General features: G+C 39.2%; 1 protein-coding gene across 1 annotated transcript in view; it reads left to right on the top strand.

Annotated features, from left to right (window-relative positions):
• The first annotated feature begins 521 nt into the window (after window positions 1-521).
• Window positions 522-21881, top strand: part of SGCZ (sarcoglycan zeta) — a 764963-nt gene continuing 743603 nt past the window's right edge. The window contains exon 1 of the mRNA XM_067530568.1: window positions 522-1137. Coding sequence (XP_067386669.1) covers window positions 1099-1137 — 39 coding nt within the window. The 5' untranslated portion in view covers window positions 522-1098. The remainder of the gene's footprint in view (window positions 1138-21881) is intronic.

The following is a 21881-nucleotide window of genomic DNA, read 5'->3' as shown; positions in this document are numbered from 1 at the left end:
TGAGGGAAATAGCAGTAACTCTGCTGTGATAGTCAACACATTTGCTTATTTTAAAGCTCTCCCCTACATGGGGCAAAATATCCAACTAGGAAACTGCAAGGAGGTCCTTGTATCCTAAGAGATCCAGCATGATTATTTCTGCTTGAAATCTACGATAAAAAAGAAAGAAATGAAAATGCCGGCAGGCTCATGCACATAGTGACTGGAAAGGCAGGCTTTAAGACCCAGGGGTTGTATTTGTCGAGAAAGGAAATGTTGCTTTTTGACAGATGAGAGAAACCCCCCTCAATGTTGGCCATGAGAGGAGAGAAGTGAAGTCAGTCACCTGGTGGTGAAGGACAATAAAACAGGAAAGAAGGGGGGGAAATCTCTCTTCCCCCTTCCTCTCTCTCGTCTGCAAGAGATCCACCTCCTATTTTCCTCTCAACTCTTTTAGCATAACCTTCAGAGGAGACCTATCCCTACAGACTTTATCTTTATTTTTATTGAGAAAATATCTTTAGCTGCAAAACAATTTTTTGAGTCTCTGCAGGACTTGGTGGATATTATCTTTCCGGTGAAATTGATCATTGCTAATGTCTTGGGCTCACAGGTGCTAAATTAGCTGCCAGAATAAGCATGACGGAGACAGGCTTTCATGGTATACTCTTCCCTTCAATTTGAACACATTTGCCTGAAATATGCTGCATGATGCTGTCCAGGGAAGCAGTTTTTTTTCCTTGGGATGCAGCAATTCGCTGGTTTCTAAGCTTATTGCAGACGAAGAAGTAATCTTAAACTGAGTGGATTTTTTGGGGGCTCTCTCCTCCTTTCATTGCCACAAGACTCACCGGGGAAAGATCACCTGTCGCTTTAATCCGGAAGGGAGTAAAAAAGTGAATTATTATTATTATTGTATTTTATTTATTTATTTTTAACCGGTGGAGGCGCGATCACGGAGAATGAGACTGAGAGGAGCTGCCAGGGTTTGGAGGACAAGGCTGAGTTTGGGCTGGAAACTGAGAGTCTAGGTTTTTTGGTGTTCTTTTTTTTTTTAAAAAAAAAATACGTTTTGGCACAACTTCCCTCGGTCGCCTCCTTGTCGTTTAGTTTCACTCTATGGACAGATCAACAAACCTGGACATTGAGGAGCTCAAGGTACGTGATGCTCCGGGTGTTTTATTCTTTCCTCCCCTCTCCTGCCTGCTAGTAGCTCTGCGAAAGGAGTTGGATGCGCTTCGGGTGCGGTGAGTGGGGCTGGGGAGGGTGGGAACGGGCACACGGCAAGCCTTTGAGAAGGGGGGAGCAGAGGAGGAGGATCTCTGGAGATCAGATTGTGCAGTCGGGCTCCGCTTCTTCCGTCTCTGCCTTGGTAATAATAATAGCCCCTGTCCTCTCCTCAGTTACATCAGCACTTTGGGCACAGAGACAGAGGCAGTGTGTCCATTAATCTCACCCTGGGAAGCCGGAGCAGCAGCAGCAGCAGCAGATTTTTCCACCGGCTGCTGATTTTCCGGCAGAAGTTCGCTCTAAAGGCTCCTTCCGACTCCCAACCTGGGCATCTCCGGCTAAAATCTTTATTTTTAGACACGAAAGCAGCCTAGAAATAATGCCCCTGATCGGGGGGGTGGGTGATCCCCGCTCTTGCGCCTTGCCTGCTTGATCGCTCCGATTTCGAGTTCCGTTCTCCTGCACTGTCTAGCGAAATGATTTCGCCCTAAAAACAAGCTCCAGAGACACACACAGAGCTCTGGGAAGAGCTCAGCAAAACGAAAGCACCCAGCGTGCGGGACGAGGAGGGGCTTGGCCGGGGTGCAGCCGTGGTAAATGCTTAACGAAGCATCCGCTCTGGGGCCTCTGGAGCAATGCAACTTTACGGGAGGACGGTGTAGTGTCGAGATTGTGCTCCCCAGCCCATTTTGCTCCCTGGCTGTCGGAGAGCATGGCTGAGATCCGAGCATGCCCGTTAGCAGCGGTGAAGAATGTGCCTTCACCAGCTGCTGGAATCTGAGCCCTGAGAAGAACGGCGGTGAAAGAAACAGGGGGACAGGAGCAACATCTGGGGTGAGGTGAGAGAGGAGGCGGAGGAACAGAACCAGGAGTATTGGAGGGAAGGGGAGGAGGGGGAGGGGGAAAGAAATAAGGGGAAACTGTCAAAAGCAGGAAATAGAGGAACAAAATCCGGGAGAGGTTTTGAGGATCTTCAGGTATTTGCAGTGGGGTTGAGGAGGGGTATAAGACAGAAAAAGAGGAAGGGCACGGGAGAGACCACCGCACCATTAGGCAGATGTAAATATCATTGCACAGTTAGGGCAATAATAGAGGGGAAGAGTGGAGTCCCCCCCCCCCCCGCGCTTCATTTAATAATCTAGCCCCATGAATGACTTCCCCAGAGCTGAACTGCGGAGGTCACTCGTCATTTCACAGCGATGCTCAGCCCTACCAAGTGCCAGTGAGCTTCTGTGGGCATCTTCGCCTCAGAAGACATGCCGAGTCTAAAAGTGCTTGTGAACGTTTTTACACACACACACACTCTCTCTCTTACTTGTCAAGAATATAAATTCCCTCTTAACATACAAAGTTGGTGTTTTAAGTGACAGGCTTCATGACTGCTAAGGTGATACAACAACCTCACCACTTTTCAGCCCTGAACCAAGCCCGTTGAGACGGACCCTCTCGTGACCCCTGTCCAGGAGTGAACCCAGACCTCAGTTTAATTTGGGGACAGCGGTAGGAAGACACGGGACGAGCCCTGCCCTGAAGTACCTTTGGGAAAGTTTATCTTTTAACTGAGTGAAAAGCGCCTCTGGCAACTGTGTGAATCACAAGAATGAGCTCCCTTCGCAGGAATTGCTACTGCTTGGAGCCTGACAGGTGCTTCACCACTGCAAGGGGTCTGCCCGTAGGCAGATGTAGAGGAAGGTGTTTCCATTAATCTTCTGGCGATGTACTCTTCAATTAAAACATGTGTTGCAGGGAGATTATACAGTGGGCGACCTTGAGAAAAGCTGCCTGGGTGAAAGGTGATCCTCATGCTGCTTTTCCTTGGTTAGCATAAACAGAGCATCAGCGTTTTTAGAAGATTTCTTGCCCCCCCCCCTTCCATAAGAATAAGATCTGAAAAAACCTGCCATCCTGAAGCTGATGCTCCTAGAGTTGCTATACCTATCTTCGTTTAGCCTCGTTAGCACCCCTTCCATGCTTTCCCCACGACTCATGCTCATTGGTTCATTTTACTTATATGAGCATCTTTAGTGGAAAAAACTTGTGATGAGGAAGACTCTCAAACTGTAAATGGTGCACTAAACGGTGGAAAGATTCTTTTACCTATAGCGTCTGGTGATTTGTTACTGGGCGTGAATCACCAGTAGGGGGTGATTTGGGGATGGTTAGTCAATCAAATGCATCCCTTGGGTACCTACTGTAAAGTCAGTGGGATGGGATTTTTCCCAGTGAGCTAGATCCTCTGCCCTGCTTCGTCCCCTTTAGTACAACTCCAACGATGCAAATCAGGCTTAAAGCTGGATTCCATGGACATCTTGGGATTCCTCCTCTTCAGGGACCACGTCAGCCACTGTCCCACCAGTCCAGCGTCTATGGACAAAGCTCTGTCGAACTCCAACAATCCCTAGCTGTTTAAACTGGCTCCATTGTAGCCAGATTCAATAAAGAGCAACCCTGATGCTGCTTTAAATTAACCCCTTTCCAGCTCCAGGATCAGGGAGCAACGAAAGTGGTATTACCTATCTTTGAGGTTCCCACCCAACTCCTTCAGGTCCAAGCCCAGCTCAACCGGACCAAAGGATCTAGCGCCATACGTTTAGACATCTGTAAGCTGTGTTCTCTGGAGCTTTAGCAATCTCCTCTGACCTCCCTCCGTGTGTTACTCTGAGGGGCTGACATACACAATCTGTTCCTAACACAAGACCTTGCACCTACTTTTCCAGGAATTTTAGAAATAGATGGGACAGTGGCTAAATGTATGACGGGAATTTTTTATTTTAGAACCAAGCTTATTTTAACGAGTATATTTAGCAAAGCACAAAACTAAACTCTGATTAATACTACAAGTCAGGTGTGTTTGTCGTGATGGTAGTGTAATTGCAATACATTATACAACAGATACACTGAGGTCAGACTCTGAATGTCAATTTGAAATGTGTGCTGTTTATTATGATTACTATGAATTCTATATCCATTTTGAAAGGTCAGTTTTTGTGCAAAACTGAAACAAAAATCTTGTGCAAGACCTGCTAATTAGGGTATGTATGACTTTCACCTTATTAGTCTGTGCACGAATTCCTGATGAAACAGATCAGTACTGGAGAGAGAGAGAGAGTACTCATCCAGAGATTTTTGGACTGTTCTGCTTTTCCTTTTGATCTGTCTCATCTTCTGTCTCAGATGGCATCTGTGAACTTTCCTCTGACTTTTAATTCAGAACCCTGTGATATTTTCTTTTAAAGTAGTACCACCACAAAAATGAACTCAATTATGGTTATTTTCTTTGATGGTTTGCACTATGTCCTTAGTGTTAGTGTTTTGAAGCTGTTTCTATTATTTAAAATGTGCATACATATGTATATAGATATGTCAAACTCACATGGGTAAATGTACATATAGGTACTGTATATGTGTGAGTATATATAGGTTTCTAGTTGGTATTTAGTAATTTACGTATGCTATTCCTTTGTATACATTACTACTTATACATCAAGAACTGATGTTAAACTATTTGTTTTTATTCACATGAAAACAGTACAGAGGCTCTCAGATATCCTGGATTACAATAATTTGTAATTATTAGATAGTTACAGATTTTGTCCTTCACATTTTCTGGCTGTTTGGGATACAGCTCTTGCAGCATATTTTACAACCATTCCTCTCATGTTCATTTAGTCATCAAAATCTGCCTATGCACTTGAATAGTAGGTGATACCGTTTTATACAATCCATAAAGAACTCATGATATCTTTCTGAAATAAAGTTGCTATGTAAATTTAAAGTATTATAAAGGTGGTGGTATTGTGAGCATACTATAATAACCTGTTTTCAAATCAGTGCTTACTACCTGAAGTTGCTGGTTGGATGCTAAATTAGAATTTTCCATTAGAGTCCCAAGATGGATGTTATTTCTAGAAGTGTGTTTGGGTGTCTTGTAATTATCTCCATTTAATATGAAAGAACCATTAAAATACAGTACACTATTTCTTTATCACATTGTAAACCTAGCCATGTCATTCAACAATAATTATTCTTCGAGTCTGTTACAGTTTCACATTTCCAGGTGAAATAAAACTACCTACCTTAACCATATGAAACTGGCCACAGATGATGATCTGTGATGATAAAACTGTTCAGTGCATACTTGATTCTTCATTAAGAAGATACTTTATATGTCATAAAGAAATTCAAACAAAGAAACCAGAAGAATTTGAACAAGAGGTTGATTCAACAATATTGTGGTCTTAAATAAACAATCTTGTAAATCACTTCACAATTTAAATCAAACAGGAGATCTAAAACTCAGAACATTTCTGAAATTTTAAAAAAATAAGATAGAGCCCAGGAAAGTGATGCTTAGTATGGTGTAGGAGGATTTTTGATGAGTGTAAGTAGGTGGTTATATTTCTGTTATAAATTAGTCATTTCACAATGAAAAATAGTGCTCTCTAACAAATGACATATTTTTAGCACATTCTACTTCATTTATTCATTCTTCTGCTAAAGAGAAGGACATCTTCCTGTGGATACTGAGTTATATGTCTTCTTTTATGAACAGCTCTTTCTTCCCCCTCCATCCCAACCTCCCTTCTCCCCATCTTTTAGGTAGGGCCCATCATCAACAGTGTATAAAGACAATTAACCTTTGCATTCCACATTCAGAAAATGTAGTTTTAAGAGTCTTCCAAATTAAAGGTCTAGCTGAAATGGTTTCAGAGTACTAGGCATGCAAACTCTTTCTCTTCTTGTCTCCTTTCTGGGGGTTCACCTCAGTCTCCAAATATGGCTAGAAATTGGATATGTGGTCACTGAGGCTGAAAAGAATGATATGCATAGTATATAGTGTCATATGACACAGAAAAACGGTCAAGACAACAGCAGTGCTCTCAGTACACATTTTAGAAATCACTAGTCTACTGTCATTACTAAGAAGCTGCACTAACAAGTGGCTATGCATTTCTGCAATGTACATTACAGCTTTGCTGAGCTCAATGCTTTTCCAGGTGAAAATATATCAATACTTGACGTTCTGGTTAAGAGCTTCCAGTTCTCCATGGTTTTCAGTACATGTTCTGTTCTCCTCTAAAGATGCATCATGTACATATTTTGTATGATTTTCAAAAAGGGATTGACAAGAGTCAGTAGTACTAATTTTGTGTTTCTTCTGCAATGGAAGAGATTGGCTTGTGACAATCTCTTAAACTATTGTGTTTTACAAGTAGAATTGGCTTATTTCTTACAGAGCTAAAATTAAAACTTATAGAGAATGTTTCCCTCCCTATGTCCTTTCAATGATCTGATTGCCTAAGGAGCGAGTGTATTTTGGGATTCAAGTATTACTTTGCTTGTCACAGCCTGGACCTTTCAGAAGGTTAGTATTGCCTATACCAGCTGCCAGTGGTGCCAGGAGCAAGGTTATCTGTGAAGCATTATGTCACATATGTTAAGAACAAGGCTCTGTCTCCTGTGAAAACGTTGCACTTGGTGCAATTTTATGTGAATTTTGTAAATCCATGTCTAGCTGAGCTATTTCTAAATCCATGAGGAATCCTACTATTCCAAGGACAAATAAGGATTCAGAACATGAAAAAGGCATTAAATTACAAGTAGTTAGCATACAACTTTTTTTTTCACTTTGAAGTTGATATGTCAAAGCCTTTCCATAGTTAAATCTTTTTTGTTTTTGTTTTGTTGTTCTTTTAATTTAAAAGAATCAGAAGGTAACTGATTACAAATAATATATTTGTGTCTTTACATTTATTTCTGGTACTCTGTAAGAAAGTTTGAAGCTTATGTTTTCAGAGACCTATCTATTGTTCTGCTGTGCTGCCAATCATTCCAGTCATATTCAGCGGTGTTGTAGAGTGGAAACTTTAGAGCCACAGGCTGGAATTACATTGCAGCCCAAGAATGAAAGATTGGTATTTATCTACGAAGCCATCAAATCCTTTACTTTCTCTAAGATGTTATATCTTAAATTCCTTATTATATACACACAACTGTTCTCTGTGAAGAAGGGTACTGTACAGTGCTATCCACAAATATTAAGTTTTGTTTCTTGTTATATAAAGGCGAAGGATGGTCTTGTGGCTAAGCCACAAGACCATGAGTCATACGATCTGGGTTTTCTGCTCAGTTGCCAGTGTCACCTTGGCAAAGTCACACAAGGCCCAACTTTCATAGTTGCTGAGAAAGTCAGTGGAAGCTGGGGGTTCTCAAAACCTCTAGAAATAATGTGCTTGCTCTGAGCCTCAGCTTTTTCATCTTTGTAACAGGATAATATCTTCCTGTATTACAGGGATATAGTGAGATTTAACTCCTTCATATGTGTAAAGAAAACTTCATGCTCTGTTTGAAAGGTACTATAGAAGTGCAAAGTATTATTGCATCATTCTAAAAGAAAACCTGAGTTCATCTTTAAATTAGCAGTACTAAAATAAACAAACAACTTTTTGCTAACTTAGTGCAGGCCTACCAACAGTGACTCATCACCAGAACTTCTAAAAATCAGTGCCATGAGCAGTAGATTACCTCAGGCAGAAAAATCTGGCCCTTAGCCATTTTATTTTGTTTCATCAGTCCTCCTTCAGTTCATCCATGCAGCGTAGTGCAGAATTTATAGGTTCCACCTTCCTACGCTTTACAACTCTTAAGACAGACAAATGATTAACTAAAGCTTGCACTGCTGAAAAATTATTTAGAGGGATACTTTGTTTCTACTCCACCAGCAGGAAATAGTGTACAGTTATTCAATGTACATGTATAAAAACCAAAATCATACAGAAACAGTACCATGTAGTACTACACAATTTTGAATTTGTACTTTGTAAACACAGTGTCATGTTTTGTATTGTATAACTGGAGTATAAAAATGCACTAGATATGGTTGCCCCATTAGATATGTTTACATTTTTAAAGCTTCATGCATTTCACATTCATGTGTGAAAGTATTTTGCATGCATCCTAGTTTTTATGGTGACTTTATCTTACAAATACTAATGTAGTGATGCTTAGGAATTTTGAGTAGGAATCAAACAAAGAGAAAATAAAATTCACGTTGAACGCAGTTGGACATACATAGTTTAGCAAACTGAAAGCAACAACTTTTTGTTGTTGTAGAGTTTTTATTCACAGACACCTTTATGTGCATTGCCCCTAAAGGTTATGAGTAAAGAGCACAATTATATTGTGTGTAAAACCATCACCGATAAAAAAGATTGTAGTATATTGGTAGTTATAGCTAATATAAAGAGGTCTTTCTATAAGGCACCAAACAGGTGACGACAATCCAGCTAGAGCACCTGTCATAGAAAGAGGTTCAGTATCACTAAATGTCTCTCTCTCTCCCGGTAAGGCCAGACTCGTATGCGGAAGAGGATTGGCTAACCCTGCCAATTATCTCATCACCACCCTAAACAAGTGATCTGTGTTAGAAGAGGGTTTTATATTGACTCAACTTAAAAACAACAAAATAGCAACTTTTTCTGTGCATGCTGGTAATTTATAATCAAAACTAAACACGTCAAATCAATAGTTTTTCTGCCTGATAGATTGGTAGGACTTTGTACATGAATCAACAGAGATGACAAAAGGTGAACATCAATTTAAAATTTCAAAAGTTACTAGCTGCTTGCTTCAAGCATAATCAAGGATGAATGGGATACCCTTGAAGTGAACCATACAGCTGAGAGAGCTGATCACTGCCTTGCCTTCAGTGGCATTTGACTTGAATCACTGCACTGGGGAAGGGTGTCTAGTCTTAACCTTTCAGCACAAGGTATCAATACTTAACACCAATCTCTTTTGGTCACTGTGGCAAAAACTTTGTTCAGCCATTGGGGCTCCTGTTCCAGCAAATCATGCTTGACTCTTTTCAGTGGGATCTAGTCAGGTGCTTAAGTGCTTTGTTGAATCAGGACCCTGATTAAAAGCCACAACATATACCATCGAAATGAACTGGTGTTGGGTAAAATGTGTTGCTACCAAGACATATGTGTGCTCCTGATGAGACAGATTATAATTGTGGAAATGCAGAATGGTGGCTCTGGATTTGTAATATATTTATCCTGAGGTGGATTGGGCATCTCCTGGATATTTAGGTGTTATCTGATAACTGGAGTATTTCTACCAAAAATTAAGCAGATGAACTGAAACCATCATAAAGAAGGTAAATTTAGATAGGATTATGTGTGGGGGAAATGGGGGTAGTGAATCATTCTTGTCACAAGAGAAATAAAGAGCATTGTAAGAGGTTTACTAACGTGAGAGTCTATCACTCAGTGAAGAACTCCTGTGCTCATTCATTTCCGTGTTAGTTTACTCAGTGTGGAAAGTAGTCTGAGTAGTTACAAACCAATAGGCGCCCCTCTCCCATTCACCACCACAAAACAAAACCCTGAACCTGAACACCTCCAAACTTTGGGGAAATTCAGGCCATACATAATACATTTGTGATTCGGATCCGTCTCTAGCTCTGAGTGCATGATTAGTCACTAACAGGTGATAAGATACTTATGGATTACCTTATTCAGAGTTACTCCAATTTTTCATCTAGACCATCCTACTTTATATTTATTTAAAGGTTAATCTTAGCTAGTTCTGACATAACCCATCTCCCCCTGCCCTGAAATTCTAATTTTTTGAGACACAGGTAGGCCCCAGAAAATTGTTTTAAATTATTTTCTCAAAGATAGTGCCTGTTATGTATGTTTGCTATTAATCATGAGTATTTAATCTTTCTAAATGTAATGTATTGACTTTCAATATTTCCATTGACTAATAAGAGTATTGAACAGAGTCACATGTTATTAGCTGATGGGAAATTATATGTAGGGGTGTCCTGGTATTGGTGACAAGTTTCTTTTGGTCTTGGAGAATGACATTTTACTATTTCAAAGCTACTCCATTTTAGATATATTGCCATTTCCCAGTGAATTCTGAAGCTAAGCAGCTGTGAAAATAATGCAAAAAATTCTCTCATATAGACTCATGTTCTCACTTAATCTTAATTCAGGGAAAATTATTATCCTATTTCAGTGTGTTATATTAGATTTTCAAGAAAAATGGTGAAAAAAATGCCATTTTTCAAACAAGAATAACAAGCCAATTGGTGTCTGCTGTGTTCCCAGTACTAGTATCAGCCTTCTCCTTTCTGTAAGCTTATTTTGTTTTCAGGGAGTTTTGGTGCTATTTTTAGAACTCATTTTACAGCTTTATTTCTTTCCCCCTAACTCATTATAAGGCACAAGTGAATATGTGATTGGAAAATGATCTATTTGCCCAGGACAGACCTCTGACTAGTTAAGCTCCCTATTTCATTCAGTATTAATTTAGATGAGGCAGATAATATTCACAGTTCATGTAAATATGTCATCCATTCAGTCTACCGAGACTACTTGCACTATTGCTTAATAGAATTATGGGACTATGAGCAGTGTCACTGTGTCCCATGATAAAATTTCCATCATACAGCTGACAGTCATAATACAAAAGGCACTCTTTGCCAAGGTGCTGTCTGTCCTATTGAACTTGGACTTTTCCAGGCCTTGATCAATGAATAGTGTCTACAAGGCAATAAACAGCAGCAAAATGAACAGAGCAAGGCGTTAGGGCCTAGGACAGCTGAACTGAAGTCTAGCACATGATATGTCAGGGATTATAGAGTATATTGACTGAAATGTATTTTAGTTGAGGGCATATGATGATGCATCGGGACTATAACACTAGTCTTTTGTAATAGACACACACACAGCTGTAGAATAGGCAAATGGAATGTAAAGTTTTCATGTCTGAAGGAACGTCTGAGTGGCTCAAAGTGTCACATAACATTTAAAAAAACATAACAAATAATAAACTGAGCTTTAGACAAACTAAAACAAGCTGTTCCTATAGTCAGCCAGACTAACTCATGCTGACACCTCATTTTTTTTCTCTCTCTCTCACATTGAGACACCCTGATTATTGACAGATGTAGCAGTGATTGGATTGGTATAGATTTTAGTAATGCTAATTAAAAACAACATGCTGAGTTATCAGTGCTTTGCACCAATATTACTATTTTTATTGTTAAGTAGGGGGTATGTGTGTTAACGCTACACATAATGAGAAAAGCTCAGTTAATTTTTCACGATTAGGAAGACCTACAGAAACCTCACAAAGATATAGAAGCTTCACAAAGATATATTGTAGAATTCTTCTATGGTATAGAAGGATACTGAAGGAGAAGAATCAGATTCCCGGAAGGCAAATTATGAGTTTGCTATTACCACTGAATTATTATTATTTATTATTATGCTATTATTTGAGGTGGTGCTAAGATAGTGGAAGGATGAAATATTGTCTCTGAGCTGTTACGCTATATGCATTACTTTCTGTTCTATGTTTTGGGCTCAATCCTGGATTCTTTATGCCTGGCAAGCTCCCACTGAAGTCAATGGATTGGGTTCTATCCTTTGGCATTCACTCTTCTGTATTCTACTGGATATCTTTTTAGGCACAGCCAGTCCTCTTCTACTAAACTGTACCTTTATAATGTCAAATTGCTTTTTTTGTTACTACACTTTTGATTAAAGAGCTAGAGGAAGTAATAGAGGCTAGAAATTTCAGAGATCAATCTTGTTTCCATCAATAAAACTGATAGCTTAAGTCTGCTCTTAAATCAAAGTATTTTTTTTCTTTTTTTGTCTTTCTATGGTGCTATATATTTTACTTAAAACAAAAATTCTGCTAAAATGCCATCATTTTGAAACTATATATATAATTTTGTGTGTATATAGTACAATTCATTTAAAACTTAAATGATAGAGATTTTTGCAATTTTATTAAATTGCAAAGAGTTCTTTATGTAGCCATAACAGACCACCTTCTCCATACCCACATTGTTGCAGTTAAAGTCAATGAATGTGAAAAAATGATGGAACAGAAGGGAGACCATATAGCAGAAAAAACTACTAATAGAACGTAAAAATACCTCTGAATCCCTTATGTTATCTTCCATGCTTTGGTTAGCTGGCTTTTGGGCTTTTCTCAGCTTGTAAGTTAAACTTCTTGGAGTTGATCCTCTGGTGTGTTCCTGGGATGCAGAGCAGTTTAACCAATCAACTAGGTGTTCCCTCTGTATCAGGGAAATCCTTGGGTAACATAGAACCACTGTAGTGGCTCCCACAGTAACCATTCTCCCAGACCTCCCACATAGGGGATGTGGCTGGGGTTTCCTTACACCCTGCTGATCCCCACCTGGAAAAATGGTCCTTTGACGCTGTGGTTAACTGTGCACAAGCCTTGAGACTTCTCCAGCTTTTATTGGGGCCAGGCTATCACCCATCTGGCTCTATAGATTGAGGGAATCATAAAGCTAAATTAAAGGCTCCTTTTCTACTTTTTCTCTAGTCCTGTGCATTTCAGCCAGGCTGTGGGCCGTGGGTCATTTAGTACATTACCATAACGTTTGTCCCAGGGAGTATGACATCAGGCAGATGGTGGGTATATACTCTGACTAATTGCCTGCTTGCTGCAGAAGTTTGGAGCGGCAGTATTTCTCTAAACAATAGATATGTTTGGTTTAAATCTAGTGGTCTAGAATTACTAAACCTTGTAACCTACAAAGTACCTGGCGTGTTTCACTGTAAAGACAACATGCTGGACATGAGAAAATGAACTATCTATTTCTACCTCATGGACAGCCTTACTGCCCATACATTTCCGCAAGTGGACATGAGCCTTTTTTTTTTTTGTATTTGACACGAGAAAGTGTAGAGGGATATCTTTGCATTAAAAGAGGATAATTTGAAATGCATCTGTACACAAAAATCACACTAGAATTTAACCTTAAACTGGAGCAAGGAAACAGACAAACTTTTTAAACAATCACTTTTATTTTGCACACAACAATTACTTCTGCTGTCAGCAAGAATAAAATTTACTGCTGCAGGAAATTAATATAAATTGAATATGTTCTTCTAAAATAGTGTGAGTTGCAAGTAAATGAGACCACACTTTCTAAGGACCCCATCTCCTCCCACTTCAGTATTACAGAGGTTTCTGTCCTAAGCACAATGCTCAGAAGCAGTTGCAAAATATTGATTAGATCTAAGCAGAGCCTGTGTACTGTTCCTGTGCGCTATACATAGGAAATCTTGCTTATCTCCTTTATAAACTGGAGTCATCACCCACAATAGTCCCAATTCAGATTCAGCTGTACAACTCTTATTGAACCCTGTGGGAGATTACATATGAATGAAAGCAGGACTAGGCCCAAATGGGTATGATTTCATATAACACAGACTTCAGTAGCACTAATCCTCTTTTATACTGGTGTATGTGATATCAGAATTAAGTCCAGTGTATAACACAGAAAAGTCCCATGTTCACTTAACAAGACACCTTCTGCCCATATTGGTTTAGGGTCTCTCTATGCTGTAATACAAGTGCACTAATTGGGGAGGGGGATTTGCAAAGAAGTCTTCTGCCCTCTTGTGTTTCTTGCACATGTATATTTTAAAATACTGTGGCATCAATTAAAAACATCCCTTCTATTTTAGAGAAAAAAGTACTAATTAGAAATTGTAATGGATCCCTCATGTGCAAGCTGTAACATAAGTTCAAAGCAGTTTGCTTTTATTGATAACTTCATATGAAAAATAAGCAAAAGAAAACCCCTAAGTTGTAAATTTTTACAAGCCAGAGATAAGAATGAGATGCTAGTACAGTGCACCACAGATAAATCAGGTGATACTAACAGAATTTCAAAACTTAAAGGTTAATAATATCATTAGTAGCTCCTAAAAGAGGCTTGACTGCCTAAAGGCAATTTAATTTTAAATACTGAGAGAAGTCAATCAGTATACACCTAAAAATATGTTTTTCATGTAGACCCAATGAAGTCTTCTGTTCTCTTGTCTACTTATCCTGGAAAGTAGTCTCAGGATATATATATATATATATACACACACACACACACGCACACACCCTCCCCCACCACACACATCAGGCCAGATTGTCTCCAGTTTCTAGAAGGAGGAAGAACAGGGGACACTGGCGGTGGGAGAAAGGACAGAAAGTACATCCCTCCTCTTTCACTTCCTTGCAAAGACACCAATCATAATTGCCAGCTTCCTATTCTAGTTTTGAATTTTCTCACTGGTAATTGCAATGGTTGATAAGGTACCATTGAAGAATGAAAAGGTAAGTGACAGCTTCACCATGTAAATTGGCTTTGGCATGCATGGCTTTGGTCACTGGCAGACTAATTTTCATTTTTGTGCTCTACATTATGAGAGCTGTAAGCTTCTACCATTTAAAATGGCCCAGGGTAAAGTGGAAAGAAAAATATATTGATGTTAGTGAAGTCACCTGGGTGCTTTCAGGAGTTGTACTCTGCATCATGAGTAAATTGATATTTTTGACAAAGTGCCGACAATTTTGGCAAGGGTATGCTGAGGAATAAATCTGAGGAATTTACTTTGACTGTTGTCGACTCTGAATGTATTTTCATTTGTGTTTGAAGAAACCTAAACAGTCTAGGACATGTAGTAAATAATCCACATCTGCACTTGTTCTTTGTTTGCACTGCACTTTAATAAATAAGAATGCAAAACTCATATTACTTCAGATGTGTAATGTATACATAGATCTGTAGAGAAGTCATTTTTGAGCCAGGACAATAAGGATAACTGAAAAGGCATCACTGATCTCTTGGTCAGTTTTTATTATCAATCCTAAAAAGAATAATTTTGTATCTGTTGAACATCCTGTAGAAACAAGATGCTTTTAGTTATTCATTGAAGCCTGAAAAAGTATATAAAGAGCCTGATTTTAGGTGTGATTTAGAAGGTGCATACTTTAAGAAACCTGTAGTTTTGTTAATTTCAAACCTGATGTTAGCCTAACTGAAAAGCCAGACCAAAGGATCTTTATTACTTGGCCTGATCACTCCATCCCATGGAAATACCAGTGGGGAAGAGAACTGATGGTGCCAAGAAATACCACAACATCTCCTTCAGGGAGTTTCCTCAATTATTCCATCGGTGAGGTGGGTTTCCTCTCCATACAGAAGCAGCAGAATATCTGGCTTTCAAATGCAGTGGATCTTGGATCTCCTGGAGTGACAAGGCCATCCGTGATGAAGACCCTGCACCTCCGAGTTGGCTTCTGGACTGCCTGCTCCTCTCTATGGCCTCTGCCTGTGTGGTATCCAGGATTTCTTCAGTCAGCCATTGAACTAAAAAGTTTATACAGCATGACGCTGTACTAATTTTGTAGGGGATTTAGAGTTTGCTGCTAAGAGAGGCAACTGCCTCCCATCCCACCTCAGACTGAGGGCAAGATTACATGCTCGCATGTAAATGGGAGATGATCATGGGCAAGGGACTGGAGGGAATATTAATACATGTGGATAGGACAAACATCCTTTGCCATAAGATTTGTGTTGGGAATCTGAATTATGTACTTTGCATTTGCCAGCAAACAACAAGTAACAAAAAAATTTAAGACCTTCCTAATATTGGGCCAGGACTCCCTTTCCCTTGATAATATCTGTGAATCTCTTTAAGGAATCATTGAGATCCTTCCTCCCGCCCAAAAAAAATCATTTTGTCAGGGGGCAGAATTTGTCCATTGCAGAAAAGGATATAGAAGCTGTACCCAAACATTGCAGGCCTTCTCGGGTATATTTAGTCTATATTGTAAACCCAAGGCTGTGGGACCCAGGCTTGTGGACTTGATGTTTACAAGCCCATGCTTGAGCATCCCGACTGCATTTTAAACCTGACTTGTAATTGCTGGACCATGGTATCACAGCTATGCTAAGTCATCCATACTGCATTATGTAGACATTGTGATTTGAGCCTGTGGCATGAGCTGTGTCTATACTGCAAAATGACAGGGCTTGGATCCAAGTCACGGTAGGACTTGAGCTCCTACCCACCCCCTAGCAGGGTCATAGAATCCTGGATCCTGAGTGCTTGCTGGCATAAGTCAGACTGATTGGGGTGTGGACAGAAGTGGGGCTTGAGCTCAAACCTGCATTAAAGCCTGGGCTTAGTGTGCAGTGTAGACATACCCAGGGAGCCTTCCATCAGATCTGCAGTTTTAGGGGGACATTTGTACCTTGTTGTCCCTGGCAGTGAAGCTCAGTAGCTAGAGCTTCTTCTAGCCCCAGATCTTTCCTTAAACGGGGATCCACACCACAAATGGGGCTCTGCTGAAAAGATAATAAAATCCCAGGCTGTATTTTCTCTTCATAAACTCTGGAGGGGAATAACATTTGTCACCATTTCAGGCATACCTAACCACTTTCCATTCTCAACACCCTGCCCCATATGGTTTTGTAGAGGTGGCTAAGCCCTTGTTTGAATAGCAGGGCAAAGAGCTACACGCATCTGGCGGGCATATTCCTCACTATGGTTGCTAGTGTCTCCTCTGAACACCAAGCAGCCTCTTATTTTACAACACTTCATTGCTTACACGTGAGGGCAATAAAATGTAGGTTAGTTATGATATAAGGGGCAGTGTTCTCTCTGTGCGTACTCTCACTTAGAAATTAGAATGCATAGACCAAAGGAGATTTTGGGGATCTATTTTTTTCCTATGGTTCAGCAAGTGAATCCACCCATGGTTGAGATACTTATCCAGGTTATGCATGGGGAATTGCGCCACAATTGGTGATGATAATACCATCAGTGAGCTATGAACGTCATTCTAAACAAGTGTCAATCTTTTTACACCATACCATTCCCCATCATGAATTCTACATCTGACAGATATTGCAAGAGTAAATAACTAAAATGCTATTAGTGCTATTGATAGTCTCCCCCTGTACAATGAAGCGTCCAAAAAAAGGAGGAGTCAAAATAGGAGTCTTTTCTGTATTTTACCTCTGTAAACGGCATTAATGAGACCAATGCTGGAATAATGCTGTTACCTTAAAACTCCAGAATCCACAAGGCCCCGTGATGGCTTGGATATGCTAACAGTACCGCTCACAGCCTGACTTCGACAAGTGGGTAATTGCAGTGGTCTGCCCTAGGAGATTTAAAAGTGTTTTACCAGAGGGGGGATTTTAAATCAAAGAAAAACTTCCTAGACTTGCCTGCCTCGGTTTACCCTTGAGAGAACATGGATACAGCCCTCCGCTCAAAGGGTTGATATTGCGATAGTAAATTCTTTGAAAACAAATGTCTCTTTATTAAATACTAATTCTAATATATTTATTTTTTAAATTGAAAGTCATCCTGTAAAACATAAGAAATAAGCTGCTTAAGACAATACCAAACACTATAAACTATATATGGTATACCATTACATATACCATAAAATTCTAAAGTTTCAGTATAGCATTCATAACACAAGAAGGTATTTCCTTATCATAAGCTACAATGTTATGAATACTTAATTGTGGCATGACATGACAAACATACAATATGGCAGCATAGAACACACAGAAATCCTGCATACATACGTATAAATCTTTAACACATCAACTGCCATATCAAGCTTATTAGAATGTGGCAAGCAATATGCACATACAGTAACATTACAATAATATACTTAACAAAACTACTAACACTATTATAAACTAACTAACATTCTATGAGTGTTGATCAGACAATCATAGAATGGGTGGGGTGATCATTCAAGCTGCAGACATCCAGCTTTATTTTCAGTCACTCCCATACATTCCTTATTATTAAGGAAAAATAATACTTATTCCTCCTTGGTTGAATCCCTCTGATTTGTCTGATATCCTTCTGCTCTGTCTGAAAAAGCAGTTTTGCTACCAGGTCTTCACTTGCTGCCTGCCAGGTCTCCTACTGCCAGGTCTCCACTTGCTGCTCAGATGCTGGAATTGCTTCTGCATATATTCTACTAATCTTCAACTCTTCACAATTACCCACCACAAAAGCCTGTCAATTCTCTGCCTTATATACAGTTTTTCTTTTACCTTTAAAGATCCTTTCTGATTGGTTGCTTTCTTAATGTCCATCAAGAACCCTATCCAGAGGTGAGATCATTTTGGAACAATCAATTGCCCACTATGGTAATTAGTTTTACCTTGTTTACCTCAAACTCAGATTCCTCCTGCTTCTCCTCCACGATGTTATCATTTTTAATCAGTTATGTTATCATGTTATGTTAGCATAATAATCTGATATGATAATTAGCATCACTTGTTTACTCAAAACTTGAGTCCTCCTTACCTCCACCTTCTCACTTACGGACCTCTCCCTTTAGGTGTTATGAATTACCTTTATTTCATCCCATCCAACCTTCCTGCTATTGGTCAGTTTCTTAATACCTTCATTTTGTTTCTTTTCCCTCTGTGATTGATGATATCGTTAGCCACCATATTGGATTTCTAACTAAAACTTACTCTAAACTACCATTAATTACTACTTATCAGAAACCTTAAACTTAAAACTAACTATATTACCATTCATGGCTAGTTATTATGATACTGTCACCATTTTTATTTTTCTGATTAAAGCAGGTAACATTTTCTCCAATTTTTGCCCCTCTCCGCCTGCATTTTCAACTGTATGGCTAAATACTGTCTCTGGTGCTGAACACCTTATGTGAACTAGAGCAGCTTTAAAACTCTCTTGTATCGATACATACAGTTCTGGTGTCAACATGTTAAAAACTGGGAGTGGGTGCGGAAAAGAGCCACAGAAACCCTGGAAACCCTAGAAAATACTTTACTGTGAGAGATTTCAAGAGCTCTATCTGTTTAGTTTATCAACAAAGATTGAGAGGTGACTGGATTACAGTGTTTAAGTACCTTCATGGGGAGGAAATACCAGGCCTAAATACTAAAGGGCTCTTTAATCTTGTAGAGAAAGGCAAAAGCCAGAAAAATTCAAATGAGAAATTAGGCACAGATTTTTAACAGTAGGGGTGATCAACTGTTGGAACAAATTATCAGGAGAAGTGGTAGATTCTTCATTTCTTTGAGTCTTGAGATCATGACTAGATGCCTTTTTAGAAGATATGCTTTGGTGAAACCCAAATTATACTTTAGTTAACACACAAGTTATTTATTTATCTATCTCATTTTTCCAAAAAAATTTCTTTTTGCAAGTAATGTGGCCTTGCCAAATTAAAATCTGTAGATCTCTTAGTGCACCTCATCACCACCTGTGTATATATGTAATATACCCACAGCCATATGAATTTTGGACCTGATCATGCATTCCTTGTGCTTCTAAAATTCCCATCGACTTCAACTGGAATATTAGGTGGACAAGGAATGCAGAAGCAGATTCATAGTGTACTACTTTATATAAAAAAAATCATTGATTGCATTAAAAAAAAAAAAGATTGGTCTACAAGAATCAAATGAAATAAAGATTTTCAAATGTGATAAGTATTCTAGTCAGAAATACAGAGAAAATTGCCTGAAAACATTTTCTAGGAGTTGCCATATATTTCTAAACAAAAAATATCATGCACTCTACTGATTTATTCATTCATTTATTGTCTGGAGCATTGAACTAACCTAAAGTAAAACAGTGATCTCAGGGACACAGGTAAGTGTTCCTCTGTATTTTTATAAATGGGAATTTGTCTTCCAGTGATCTGGTAATAGACTCCAAAGTGTTTGTTTTTCTGGAGGATAACAAAATATAGTAGTTGCTAACCCCGGCTGTATAGCTATCATTAGGTTTCAGCTAAATGTTCATTCCAAAACCACTTCTTCTCTGAAGCGGCATATGAGTCTGATTTTGTGGAATATATATATATTTTTAATCAGTCTGTTAACTTTGCCAGTTTAACAGAATTGTCTATATTTTCTCTATTTTTCCAGCATATTGAATTCAATAGTTATTTATGGGCCTGGAGAATTATTGAAGGCCATTGAATTCCAGAGCACATGGAACTTTCTCAGCCTCTTAAATAATGGTAAATGACCACTTTATTAAATACATTTAAAAATTCAAATTTTAAATGTGAGAAACCAGAATAAATTCAGTGTTTGAATGATTTTTTTTTATCTGTGAGTAATGTGTAAACAGATAACTTTACTGGCTGAGGAAAATCTAAATTTAAAAATAGTCTATATTGTCTATTAGACCCATATTACAAGATTTTTGTATTCTGGATACAAAAAATTGCTTTTATACCTTCTGGTAGAAAATACTTAAGATAACTGTCTTTATTCTTAATTCTTAATGTCTTTATTCTTAATTCTCATTCAGTAACTAGATTTATTTGAGCATAAGCTTTCAGGGCAGAAACCCACTTTGTCAGATGCATGAAGTGGAAACTTCAGTTTGGTAGATATATATACACATGCAAGGATGGATGAGTTACATCACAGTGAGGGGGGCAAGTGTTAATGAGGTAAATTCAATCAGGGTGGATGAGGCCATTCACAACAGTTGATGAGAAGGTGTGAATGTCAAAAGAGGGAACATTATTTTTTGTAGTGGGCTAGCCACTCCCAGTCTCTATTTGGACCTAGTCTGATAGTGTCAAGCTTGCATATGAGTTCCAGTTCTGCAGTTCCACACTGGAGTTTGTTTTTGAAGTTTTTTTGTTGAAGTATGGCAACTTTCAAGTCTGTTACTGAATGCCCAGGGAGATTGAAGTGCTCTCCCACTGGTTTTTGAATGTTACCATTCCTGGTGTCGGATTTGTGTCCATTTATTCTTTTGTGTAGATACATTCCCGTTGGGCTAATGTACATGGCAGAGGGCATTGTTGGCACATGATGGCGTATATCACATTAGCAGATGTGCAGCTGAATGAGCCCCTGATGGTGTAGTTAATGTTGTTAGGACCTGTGATGGTGTCGCTTGAGTAGATATGCGGGCAGAGTTGGCAATGGGGTTTGTTGCAAAAATACGTTCCTGGGTCAGTATTTCTATTGTATGGTGTGCAGTTGCTCGTGAGTATTTGCTTCAAGTTGGGGGGCTGTCTGTAAGCGAGGACTGACCTGCTTCCCAGGGTTTGTGAGAATGAGGGATCGTCTTCCAGGATAGGTTGTAGATCCTTGATGATGTGTTGGAGAGGTTTTAGCCGGGGGCTGTAGGTGATGGCCAGTGGCTTTCTGTTGTTTTCCTTGTTGGGTCTGTCCTGTAGTAGGTGACTTCTGGGTACCCGTCTGTCTCTGTCAATCTGTTTCTTCACTTCCCTAGGTGGGTACTGTAGTTTTAAGAATGCTTGATAGAGATCCTGTAAGTGTTTGTCTCTGTCTAAGGGAATGGAGCAAATGTGGTTGTATCTTAGGGCCTTGCTGTAGATAATGGATTGTGTGGTGTGCCCTGGGTGGAAGCTTGAGGCATGTAGGTACGTATAGCGGTCGGTGGGGTTTCGGTGTAAGGTGGTGTTTATGTGGCCATCACTTATTTGCGCTGTAGTGTCCAGGAAGTGGATTTCTTGTGTGGACTGGTCCAGGCTAAGGTTGATGTTGGGGTGAAAATTGTTGAAATCCTGGTGAAATTCTAGGGGGATTCTTTTCTACCCCTCTGGAACTCAATAACTATAGATGTTTCACTAATATATCACATTTCCTTCTTCTGAGTTTTATCAAACCTGCCTTAATTTTTGTAGAAAAGAGAAATCATCTGTCCATGTCATTTTTTTTTTAGTTTGACACTTTTTCAAAGTATGTCTTATCTAAAATCAAACAATGATATGTATCCAGTCACTGCAATTCGTTTTCAGCCCTTCATCAGGTA

This window comes from Emydura macquarii, unplaced genomic scaffold (genome assembly GCF_026122565.2).
Source record: "Emydura macquarii macquarii isolate MOO-44397 ecotype Brisbane River unplaced genomic scaffold, CSIRO-AGI_Emac_v2 contig_3108, whole genome shotgun sequence".
Classification (NCBI taxonomy): Eukaryota; Metazoa; Chordata; order Testudines; family Chelidae; genus Emydura; species Emydura macquarii.
This window is presented reverse-complemented; position numbering and strand designations above follow the sequence as displayed.